Source organism: Protopterus annectens, chromosome 6.part0 (genome assembly GCF_019279795.1).
Source record: "Protopterus annectens isolate FY-2018-M chromosome 6.part0, PAN1.0, whole genome shotgun sequence".
Taxonomy (NCBI): Eukaryota; Metazoa; Chordata; order Ceratodontiformes; family Protopteridae; genus Protopterus; species Protopterus annectens.
The window spans coordinates 667402456-667415097 of NC_056737.1; the positions used below are offsets into that span (position 1 = coordinate 667402456).

The following is a 12642-nucleotide window of genomic DNA, read 5'->3' on the forward strand; positions in this document are numbered from 1 at the left end:
ATATGTGGATGGTTGGATACCTTGTATACTTTTAAAACATTTGTTTAATGTGACATTGATGTAAACATAATGCTGCTTAAGTAGTTTTGACAAAAAATTACTGCAGTGCTTTGAGTCTGTATGAGTTCATAGGTAATTGCTACTAGGCATGCTATCCAGAAGGCCATTGAGGAGCCTAATTCAGTCTCTGTATTGTACTGTCAGGTTAAGTGACTTGCATAAAGGAAAAGTCCACCTTCTCCTAAAGTTTAACACAACCTTTACCTTTCTTTTTCCCCTGCAATGTGGTTTCAGTGTTGTTTTGGTACTGGAAACCTGCCTGTATTTTATAAAACATGTATGTCCTTGCCTTATAACCAAAGGAAGGAAAGCCCACCCAATTTTTTTAAGCTTAACTTCACAGATACTTTGCAGAGCTGTTTGTCTCTGGCTAGATGACATACCACAGCCACAGAGAAATCTGTAGTTTGCCCTCTCAGGTACTAGCCACAATCTTAGACATGCAGTTAGTCCTGCTGATGTCAGCAGGTCAGCAGTTCCAATAGAAAAGTCAGATTGTTGTGAAACTGTGTACGACTGCATTTACTGCAGGGAGAAAGAGAAATAGTATCAGTGCACCTAGACAATGGGTTACCACCCATCTCTCTCTCTTTCTACAGAACAGCCCTGATTTGGGCAGTTTTCTTCTTTTGGGGGGGGACATGTTAAAACACAGATATCTTCTCCATAATTTTTTATATAGTAATTCACTTGTAAGCTGTATTTCTGTAACTGTAACACTTTATAGAAATAAGTGTTGGTTTTGCACACAGAAATATCCATTATGCTGAACACTTATGGTTTTGATGAAGTGCTAACAAGGGTTAGCAATGCAACAGAAGTGGGAAACGCAATGTATGAAGGCATTACTGCACCAGTTAAAAAATCTCATAGCATAAATTCAAGAACAGACAGTTGTACTTTTTTGTACTGTGCTTGTAAAATACTTTTTTTTAATTAAACAAGAAACATCTTTATTAAGTTATCACATATGACATAGCAATCATACATTTATATAAATGAAAACAAACCACACTGATATAGTTTTAATTGCAGACATTATACATCACAAACCATATTGACATAACTGTAGCTGTAAGCATTATACATCACATCTAATCTGTCTGGTCATTGTCAGTCAAACGTTACATAACTCATTCAAATCCTGCTTTCTTTTAAACCTCACTCCTCCTCTGCTTGTATTGTTCCCACGGTTCCCATTTTTTCCTGTGTAATTTGCTCCTTCCCTTTTCTGAAGAACCCAATTCCAGTTGTTTTATTCACTGCTTCTAGTAAAGTTGGTTTAGACTTTGATTTCCATTTTCTAGTAGTTGCTTTTTTGGCAGCCACCATAATTAGACTCAGCAAGGCCTTACTATGTCTAAGCAATTCCAATTCTGTAGTGCTTGTAAAATGCTTTTGAGCAAAAATAGCAAGTACGTTAGACCATTCCTTCAACACATTGGATAAAAAAAATCATCTTTCTTGCTGCAGACACCAGTGAGCAGCAGAGCCACTTTTAAATGTTATTAACAACTCCTGGATTGCAGTGACAGCTTTGACATCTCAGGAACAGTGTGTGAGAGGGTCTGTCAGTGCTAGCATAGGACTACAAAATGTCAATCCTTACAAAAGCCTCCAATTTACATACTTTCTTTGACTGCAGCTGTATAATTGCTTTGAAGAAGCTTAAATCAAGCTATGCGATAGTCATTCAGGAAAAGAAAATGCAAGCCCCCCCCCCCCCCCCCCAGCTACAGATAGGGTTGCTACCTTTCATTGTGGCTAAAACCGGAGTAAGGCCACACCCCTTGCAACACCCATAATCCCACCCATTCCTGCCCCCTCTCCTGCCCACACTCCACCCATTTTGTAACATAGCTATGACATCAGTAGACAGGAACAGCCTCTTTTTTCATTCCTGATGCCTTCTTTCTGCCAATTTACTACACTTTTCTATAAAAAAGCACAGTACATCAGCCAATTTAACAAACTCTGATAGTCTGTTTCCTTTTTTGAAACCGAATACCAGAGTTTGCACAGTGTTTTTCAGACTACGGGAGAATCGATTTGATTTCTGGATAGTCCGGAAAAAAACAGATCGGTGGCAACCCTAGCTACAGAAGGTGCATAAGATGCCTGTGACTCAAATTGCTGCTATTGTACCTCAATAGACCAGGAAGACAGCATCACTTCCTTATGTCTAGCATGACTCATATAAAGGGGACTTGAAATGGATTCTGGGAATGGAACAAAAAGTACTAAAACAAGCTCATGTTAATATGGCAGGTCCCATGCTGACCATTTATAAGAAACATCTAGAGTGATTTTGATGCATTAAAATATCTCAGAAAAAAACAAAGGTACAATGAAAAAAACACATTTATTGAGTTCCAAGGTGGATTTTTCCTGTAAGATTGCACAGTAGACAAATAGAAGCTGAGGAAATCAAACCCTGGACCACAAAAAGCAGTTTATAGCATTAATTCTGTGCTCTAATTACCAGATGTTCTTTATCTGCACATGTATATTTTGGAAAAAAACTGTTATTCAAGTCATTTTCTTTGCTTTTTTTTAGGACTACACTGAGAGGATAAGGCCTATGGTCAGAGATGGCATATATTTTATGTATGAAGCTCTTCATGGTGGACAGAAAAAAATTCTAGTGGAGGGTGCCAATGCTGCACTGCTTGACATTGACTTTGGTAAGTTTGTGTCTCTGATTGATAAAAGTACTTCTTGAAGCTTTCATACCTGCTGTGACAGCATTTGTTCAGTCTGACTTTAAAATGCACATTCAGTATTTATTATATATATCAGGCAGTGTTTTGTTAGATTCAATTTATTTTTATTTAAATACATTTATTTCAGCAGCAGTTCTGCTTATTCATGTAGAATTTACAGCGGTATGCCAGTACATGTGATATAACATGCAGCAAAATATATTCTCCCAGCAAGCAGTCACTTTCAAGAATGGTTTAATGATAAGTCATTAATGCCTGTTATTGACCATATTTTGCTCTGTTTTCTTCTTTTGCCCTTTATCTGTGCAAAATCATTTACCTGAGTAGTATTATGTAATGCATCTAGTATTTTTCAAGTCACCTGCCTAGCAATATAGGGTTAGAATGTAGATCACTAATTTGATAGTGAAATAAACCTGTTAGGGAGGAGTTAATACTATATATGCAGTTATTTAATGCAAAAAATTGTATTGCAATGTGGATAACACAGCATATCACCTTAAAAATAAACTGCAGGTCTTCAGGTAGGGCCAGAGCACAGCAACAGGCATCCAAAGAAGAAAGCAAGATGATTACATGAAATTAACCTTATTATGTTATATTATATTATATTAACCTTTAATATGGTTAACCATAATTTACTTCTAGACAAACTAAAGGCCCATTCTCTCGATTCTCAAGCTATACAATGGTTTAGGTCTTATCTGGAAAATAGACAGCAAGCAGTGCTTTGGCATAACAATCTGTCTTCACTACTCCCAGTAAATATTGGTGTACCCCAAGGCTCTATCTTAGGTCCCCTACTCTTTTCTTTATTTATTAACAATCTTCACATGAACATACCTCAAGCCACCTGCATTCAATATGCAGACGACTCCACCTTAATCTGTAGAGCCAAGAATATAGCCTCTCTCCCACTGCCTCACCCAAACTGTTTTTCATAATGTTGAAAACTGGTTTATGCAACACTGGCTCCTCCTAACCCCCCCCCCCTCAAAAAACTACTGCTTTTTACTCCAAATCATAAATCACCTAATCCATTCTTTTCTGTAACCTCTAACAATGGTACCAACATAACCCCAGATACTACAATCCGTCTACTAGGTGTAACAACTGATAATCGTCTCAGCTATGATGACCACATCAACTCCACCATTAAGTCTGTTAACAAAAAACTTGGTACCCTCTATAGAATTAAACCCTTCCTTACCCCTTCTGCAAGGAAAACTATTGCCCAAACCCACCTCATTTCTACCCTTTTCTATGCCTCTGCTATATATACTAACCTATCCAAAAACAACCTCTCCAAACTTTCCACCTGTTATAATAGCATAGCTAGATTCATCACAAGCTCCCCCTTTAAAACTCACCACTGCCTTAACCTCAAACAACTTGGATGGCTAGAACTGCAAAACCATATACTCTGTCAACAATTGCTTATTACTCAAAAGATCCTGTACCACCCTAACAATACCCCTATCCTCACTAATATAATTACACCATATAAAAATCTAGCTACACTAATCTCTGCTAATAAGCTCCTAGTTTCCTCGATTAAATCTAACAACAAAACTGGTGACTCACTTTTCTCAAACACAGCAGGTAAAAACTGGAATCAGCTTCCTTCTGAATTATCAACCCTTGCTTCTACTTCTCTATTTAAAAAACATGTTGAAGAACATCTGAAAAATCATTGGCTTTGTCCATGTGCTAACCCAGACTGATATATTTTTCCCCTTCCTGCTCTTACCCCTATCCCTACTCCTCTAACCTATGCCTCCAAATCTAGTTACTACTCTTTTCTTTGTACTATGAGGATAAAATGTAAGTTCTTTCTCTCTTAACTGAGTCTTGTTCATACCTTCTAGTGTGTTTTGTATAATTGTTTAGTATAACTTTTACTAAAATTGTTATAGTTTATAATGTTATTATTATAATTTTTCTTTTGATCAATGCTACCTCTGTATTGTGATTTTCAATGTCTTTTATATATTGTTAATTTTGTCACTGTTCATGCTTGGAGCTTTTCTCCCCGGGCCTCTACTGAAAAATGGACATATATCCAGTTAGACTTGCCCGTTCAACAAATGTAAAATAAAATAAATAATAAATAAATAAATATGTAAAAATTACATGACAACAAAGAAATGATGATGCAAGCATAATATATTAAGTATAATAAAATTCCTTCTGCCTTTAAGGAAGCTAGTTTCTTCTTGCTCATGTACAGTTACATTACTCTTTCATTTCTTTTAAATTCTGCATTTGTTAGAAAATTCTCTTAAGTAGCATGTTGTAGCATTCTTGCTTCATTTTCTAAAGTTTGCCGGATTTAAGTGGAGCCCTACATTTTAGCTTCTGTTTTTTTTTACTTGCAAAAATAAAAAATAAAAATCTTGAACTGCTGATTAAGTCTTCTTTCAAATAATATCCATTCTGGTATTATGGGAAGCCGTAATCTGTCACCTCTTTAGAATTCTAACAAATGTTACAAACTGCAGAACAAATGAATAACCAGACAAGAACTTTTGTTTCCTTCAGTTTTCAGTCAGTTATTATTCTACCAAATCTAATCCAAAATATATCCTATACATTTGCCTTCCAAGATGGGATAAGGTGATAGAATTTGTTTTAGGGGTTCATATATGAGTTTATATCTTATGGCTGAAATCCATTCCCTGGAATTCAGAAAGGCTTACCATGATGCAAAAGACTTATCTCTGAAGGTTTCTACATTGCACTAAGCCTTTCTAATTCACATACCACACTACTGTTGAGGTTTTCTCTTCATGGGGAAAGAGAGAGGTCTTGCAGTCAAAATAAATGCTAATGTAGCAGTCTAGGGGAGAGGCTAATGCTAATTAGCTATATGCTCCTTCCCAGAAATGTTCACAGCTCCTGATTAGTTACTGTGTGCATGGGTGTGCATGAGTGACTGAACATGTGTGTGGGTATGTGTGTCTATGTGCACCTGTGTGTTTGCGTACATGAATGTATGTGTATGTGAGTGTGTATATTTGTGTGTGGGGGAGGGGTGCCCTTGCTAACATAATGCATGGGCTGCTAGGGAGAACATGAGTACAGTCAGGAGTGGCAGCACGCTGTTCGCTTGAGGAACATTGTAGTGAGCTGGGAATTAGATCTTTCTCATTATAAGTATTACATGTCTATGAATCAGAAACTCCCTCTGTCATGCTATCTGACCAACCCACTTTGGACAATTAGCAAGGTTAGGGAAACATTTTGTAAATCCCTGTATCCCTTCCTAAATATCCATGCATCTCATTTTTATGAAGCTGCAGTTACTAACACTGAATGCTGATTATGATATTTTTTAACCATGGAGAAGGGCTGGCATGTCATAGAATAATGTACCAAAGCCCTTTGTGATTTACAGACAAAGGTAAACGATGAGGTATGATATATGTAGACTTATACCACTGTGTAACCTTAGTACTTCATGTACAGAGTATACATCCTAAAAGCCCCCCCAAAAAAATTGTACATGATTCACAAACCAGCATCATCTGTATATGAGCTAGTCCCAGTGGAGTAACCTATAAGACTCCAGGAGTATACATACATGCAGGTCTATGGGACTCCAGTTATATACATGCAGGACTATAGGACTCCAGTTGTATACATTCATGCAGATGATGTTGCCGTTATCAGCACAGTGATCCAGTTCCCTACTGATATGTTTCTCAGCACACAAAGAAATGCAGGATATTGGTGTTGCAATGAAAAAAAGCTCATTAGCACAGTAGGAAAAACTTGACCAATAAGTGCAGACTGCACTGCTATCACAACATCACAGTCCCCACCTCCACACAGTGATGCTACCATGAGATCACAGTGCCCACCTCCATACAGTGGTGCTACCATGACACAGTGCCCACCTCTACACAGTGATCCCACCTCAACATCACACTGCCCACCTCCACACAGTGATGCTATCATGACATCACATTGCCCAGCTCCAGACAGTGATGCTACTACAACATCACAATCCCCACCTCCCCACAGTGATGCTACCATGACATCATAGTGCCCAACTCCACACAGTGATGCTACCACAACATCACAGTCCCCACCTCCATACAGTGATGCTACCATGACACCACAGTGCCCCACTCCACACAGTGATGCTACCAGAACATCTCAGTCCACACCTTCACACAGTGATGCTACCACGACATCACAGTCCCCACCTCCACACAATGATGCTACCATGACATCACATTGCCCAATTCCACACAGTGATGGTACCGCAGCATCACAGTCCCCACCTTCACACAGTAATGCTACCACGATATCACAGTCCTCACCTCCACACAGTGATGCTATCTCCATGTCACAGTTCCCGCCTCCACACAGTGATGCTACTACATCACAGTCCCCACCTACACACAGTGATGCAGCCAAATGTCCACCAGTTGTCAGCAGCTACTATACTTGATCCATTAATTTATGTATTTTGCTAATGATTGTGACTGTTTCTCCCTGATCATGGCAACTCGGATCAAAAATTTTATGAACCAGCCCTTGTCATGACTGTAGAGATCCACAAACATTAATAACTCTTCCCCAGCCATAGAGGTATACGCAATTTAAGTAAGGAACTAGGCTGAGGAGCAGGGGGTTTGGTCTGTGTGGGGGGAGGCTGTTTGTCTGTAGGAAGGTCCTTGTCTGACTGAGAGTCAGTCTATCAGACTGTGTGTCTGAAAGTCAGTCTGTCAGAATGTGTGTTTGTCTGTGTGTGTGTGTGTGTGTGTGTGTGTGTGTGTGTGTGTGTGTGTGTGTGTGTGTGTGTGTGTGTGTGTGTGTGTGTGTGTGTTTTTGACTGTCAGTGAGTCAGTCTGTCAAAGTCTGTGTGTGTGCGTGCATGTGTGTGTGTGTGTGTGTGTGTGTGTGTGTGTGTGTGTGTGTGTGTGTGTGTGTGTGTGTGTGTGTGTGTGTGTGTGTGCGTGTGTGCTTGTGTGTGAAGCTGTATCCCTGTGTTAGTATAAGTTAAGGGGACCATATTCTACAAGGGGATTCAGGTGTTGTATTTCTGCACTGACTGTTTCCTGCAGTTCACTAGCTGGTCCCAATGTGCATTGGTATGGCAAAAGTATTATTCATCTTTATGAATTGCAGTAGCTCCATAACTCCATGCCGTGGATCACACATATATTAGGCAGCCCTTTTACATTATGCTTATGAATATTGCAGCCTGTCTGCAACAACTAACATTTGGCATCCTTAATATGCATTATGCTTGAACTAGCAAGGAAATTCTTTCCATCTGCAGCTTTGATTAGTGAAAAAATGTCTTAAGGATCAGAGAATAAATTACCTTTGTTATACTGTTATAGTGGCTCTTACTTTATTGGAACCAGGCAGTTGCCAGGATTATAATTCATACAGGGCACTAAATAGCTCACTGCCAGCAGAATCCCTACCTCCCACTTAGAGGAAGAGGCTGGTCTCCTTTTAGTTACTCCTTATAGGTAATGAAAAAAAAAATAATGCATTCTTTCATTGGGAGTCCACTGCATAACAATTTGAGACTTGTAGAATGAAAATCTGTGTAGCTCCAAAAGAAAGCCTTTTGCTATTAATCTGGTCACCAGTTAGTAGGCCTTCAGTGACACCTCTCCTCACCTCCAAACTACAAAAATGGTACCGCGTTGATCTTTAGAAATTTTTCTAACATATTTACAGCTGTTCAAGACAATAGTCTTTGCACAATCATTTTGTAGTCTCCTGATATAGGTATAAAACTCTTTAAATAAATATATCTAGATACCTAGCAAACTGTAATTCTAGAATAAGTTGTTCTACATAATAATGCCAAATACCTCATGAAAACTGCAAATGCAGAGTCATTCCTATTGCTAATTTTTAATTCTTTGTATTATTTTTTTCTTAGGTAGATAGCAAATGTTAGAGGTGTGATGGGGAAGAAAGAGGTGACTGGGAACATATGTTTTGGGAGTGTAATGAGTTAGCAGACTTCTAAAATTCCCCACAGAGTACTTTGTCAGAAGTACTGGGTGAGCAAATAATTAAGGAAACTATTTTTGAACTGGGATAAAGGATTTCAATTGCCTAGAGACAGTAAAACCTGTTAAGTTTAATTCTGGTGGATGCCGAAAAACAATTACTAGAAAATTGAAATCAAAGTCTGGACCAACTATATTTAAACTATTAAATATTGTAACAGAGATAAAAGAACTGGAAGGGGATATTTTGGAAAAGGGCAGGAACAAATTACATAGAAAAAAACGGAAATTTTGGGAACAATATATGCAGAATGTTTTGGAGGTGGAGAGAGATTTAAGGGAAGACAGATGCTGAGCAATTTATGTAATGTATTGGTGGTAGTTATGCAAAAAATGTATGTAATGTATGTTTGTAACTGGGAACATGTTAATATAACTCGTTTTCTTTGATATAAATGTATGTTTGCTTATGTCTTATGTGATAGATAATTCAATAAAGATGTTAAAAAATACATTTTTATGAAGCCATGAGAATACAACAATGGAAAAGAGAAAATAAATGAAAATGTAAAACCTCATACCTAGCAATACTGAAAGCAAGTTAATCGAGTTGTATGGTGTTCATTTACTCTAGCAAATTGCCCATGAATACATCACTGCAATTTCAATGGAAATATGTCATGCTTTAATATTACAAAATGTGACTCTTTTATCTTACAATTTGTACTGCAAATTAAATGTATCTTTATTTTTCTAGGCACATACCCCTTTGTGACATCTTCAAACTGTACTGTGGGTGGTGTCTGTACAGGACTTGGTATTCCTCCACAAAATATTGGAGAGGTATATGGAGTAGTAAAGGCATACACCACCAGGGTGGGCATTGGAGCTTTCCCCACAGAGCAAAAAAATGTAAGTACTTGCTCACCTGACACTGTTATAACCTGGATATAAACTCCATCATTATTTGCATTATAAAGATATGGATGACTTCATTTATTCATTGTGCATCCCTGAACAGTTTCTCAAAATGATGTGACATTTCCACTAACAAAAGCCTGTGTCCTGGATTGAGAAAATTAATTTAGCAGTTTGATATTTGGTTTTACCAACCTGCCTGCCTAATATTGACTTACTCTGCTTAATTTAAAAAGACTCAGAATTTTTTGAGTATTTAACAATTGCTGAGCTATTACATGGCAACCTAACACAACCCTGCCTCATCAAGCCTCATGCTCATCTGGTTTTGCTCAGGAATATAAAATAAAAGTTTTAACTATTACAATATTACTTGCATTTCTTCTAAAGAAATGCATTGTTTGTAAAGACATTGTGAAGTGTGTATTTTTTTATTTTATGAAGTTTTAATAAATCTTCAGAATTACAATTACATCAGCAAGATAAATTAACTTTCACTTTAAACACTCATCTCTCCTGGATTGAATCCAAAGTGTTAGCAAATTAATCTAAATAGGCACAAATTCATTCTAAATTACTTGCAAGAGTCATATAGTACAGAAACCTCCTAGGTTTATAAAATCATTAAAAAGTGATACTCATATTGTTAGTTTCACCCAAGGTATTGTACACATTTTAGAAAATAGTTTCAGTATTTATGATCGCAGTTTTCAAGTGCCACCTAATGACACTGACTTATAATTAAATTACTTACAGTTTTCGATGATCCCAGATACATCTGGTAGCAAACTTAGTCACATATTACTGAAAAAATACTCCAATTAGATATAACATTTTTAAAGAAAAAATAAAGCACTTGGCCCAGTTGGTTTTGTATCATAATTCTGTAAGTGATATATGAATACAATTAATAAAAGTTTGGTAAAATTACTTGTCTCGATTGAACATAGAGGTATATTTGAATAGCTAAATTAGTCTAGAACTGTAATTATTTATAAATTACATATGGATCCTCTAGATCTCCATAATTCTAGATCCATTTATTTAATTAACTTAGAACTGAAATTATTTGCAGCTGTTTTGGCAAACAAGTTTAAACATATCATGGCATACATGATCTCCTCATATCTGTCAGGATTTACAAAGTCTAGTGAGTACATCAACACTTATACTAGACTCATTTCTACTTCTCAGAAATCTAGCTTCATGGCATAGAGGGATGTATAAAAACACACTCCTGTTTCAGGATAGTAAAAAGGATCCAAGTCAGTCACTTAAAAATCCTTTATTACAGAAGTTAAGCTCTTTCATTCCACCTTTTATAGAACTTCATCTGAACTAACAATCATAAGTAAAAAAATTATATATATATATATATATATATATATATATATATATATATATATATATATATATATATATATCTACCTTTAAAAATCATGTGAAATGATCACATGATTCAAAATTCAATCACATGATAACTTGATGAATCAGGTAAATAAAATAAAATAAATAACATCAATCATGAAATAAAATGGAGACACATTTAAAAAACTCAAAATGTCTTAATCTTAAAACTGGCTTCAAGGAGCATGTTTCATTTAATCCAGGAAATATTGTGGCATTGAGCCAAAGTTGCTATTTGAGTTCTCTCAAATTTAAATTCTCATCTTTAATTTGGCTCTGAGGGTGATTTTTGAACCTGATAAATTATCATAAAACTAAATTTATGACTATTCAATTCCATTATATGTTTACTGAAAGCATTGATTGATTTTTCTTTTTTCTTTTTAATGTCCAGAATGTGTTCGTAAACATGCTCTCTAAACGTTTGTAAGGTTTTTCTCATGTAAAATGTGGGGCAAAATCTGCATTGTGCTAAATAAACAATATTCTTTGTGGCACAATTAGAACGTCCATATACATTATATGTTTTCCCCTTGTATAGAAAACTAAGCTACACATAGAGTATATGTACATTGGGAACATGAACTACATTTATTCATTCCATTCCTATTGGTTTCAACCTTTCTTATAGTTTTTTTTTATGTTCTAACAAATATTTAAAAGATTTGCCCTTTTTATTAGTGAAATATGGTTTTGTCCCCAATTTATCAGTTAAACAATGATCTACCAAAATTACTTTCCCGTTCTTGTTGATACAGTCTAAGATAGCATTGCTATCTAAGGAATAGCTGGAAGTAAAAGCGATCCTATTAGTATCAACTTGTTTCTAATTTCATTTAAAAATTCAACTGGATAGCCTCTAGCATAAAACATTGCCATCAGTTTATCACTTGCAACATGAAAAACATCAGTTTCAGAATCCATTCTAGCCAGCTGCACCAGCTGTCCTTTAACAACACTTTTTTCTGATGTCAGGGATGACATCTTGAAAAATGGTAAGAATCTGAAAATGTTTGCTTACAGTAAATGTTGGAAATAAATCTTTTGGTAACAGTGTCCTTTCTAATTTCTATATCCAAGATATAACCCGATAATCACAACAATAAGAAAATGACAAACTCCATCATGTTATTAATATAAACTAAAAATTCCTGGAGTTTATCCAAAGTATCAATCCATAAAAGGACTATTATCATCCAGGAATGTATATAGGGACCAAAAGTTTGATATTAGACATACATTGTGGCAGGAAATCAACAAGCACATAATTTATTTTACAAATACTGAACTAGAAATAGGAATTGTCTTAAACTTCCTTCTTCAGATTCTACAAGATGGCTCTTATCCATCAAGCTGAGATGCTCAGTTCTACATTGTTCACTTCTTCTTGCAGCAGTTTGGTTTTGCTGTGTATATTTTCTGTTCATGTTTGCTGTCCTGGAACTGTATTTTTCTAATAGTCACAAATACAGTGTATCATCTACTACACCCAAAGAAATACTAATTGTTTTTTTTTTCTTTTTTTTTTCCACTTATTGTTGTATTGT

General features: G+C 36.2%; 1 protein-coding gene across 1 annotated transcript in view; it reads left to right on the top strand.

The window, feature by feature from the left end:
* The window catches only part of ADSS1 (adenylosuccinate synthase 1), a 512348-nt gene that overhangs the window by 372469 nt on the left and 127237 nt on the right, over positions 1-12642 (top strand). The window contains exons 8-9 of the mRNA XM_044074349.1: positions 2618-2744; positions 9528-9682. Coding sequence (XP_043930284.1) covers positions 2618-2744; positions 9528-9682 — 282 coding nt within the window. The remainder of the gene's footprint in view (positions 1-2617; positions 2745-9527; positions 9683-12642) is intronic.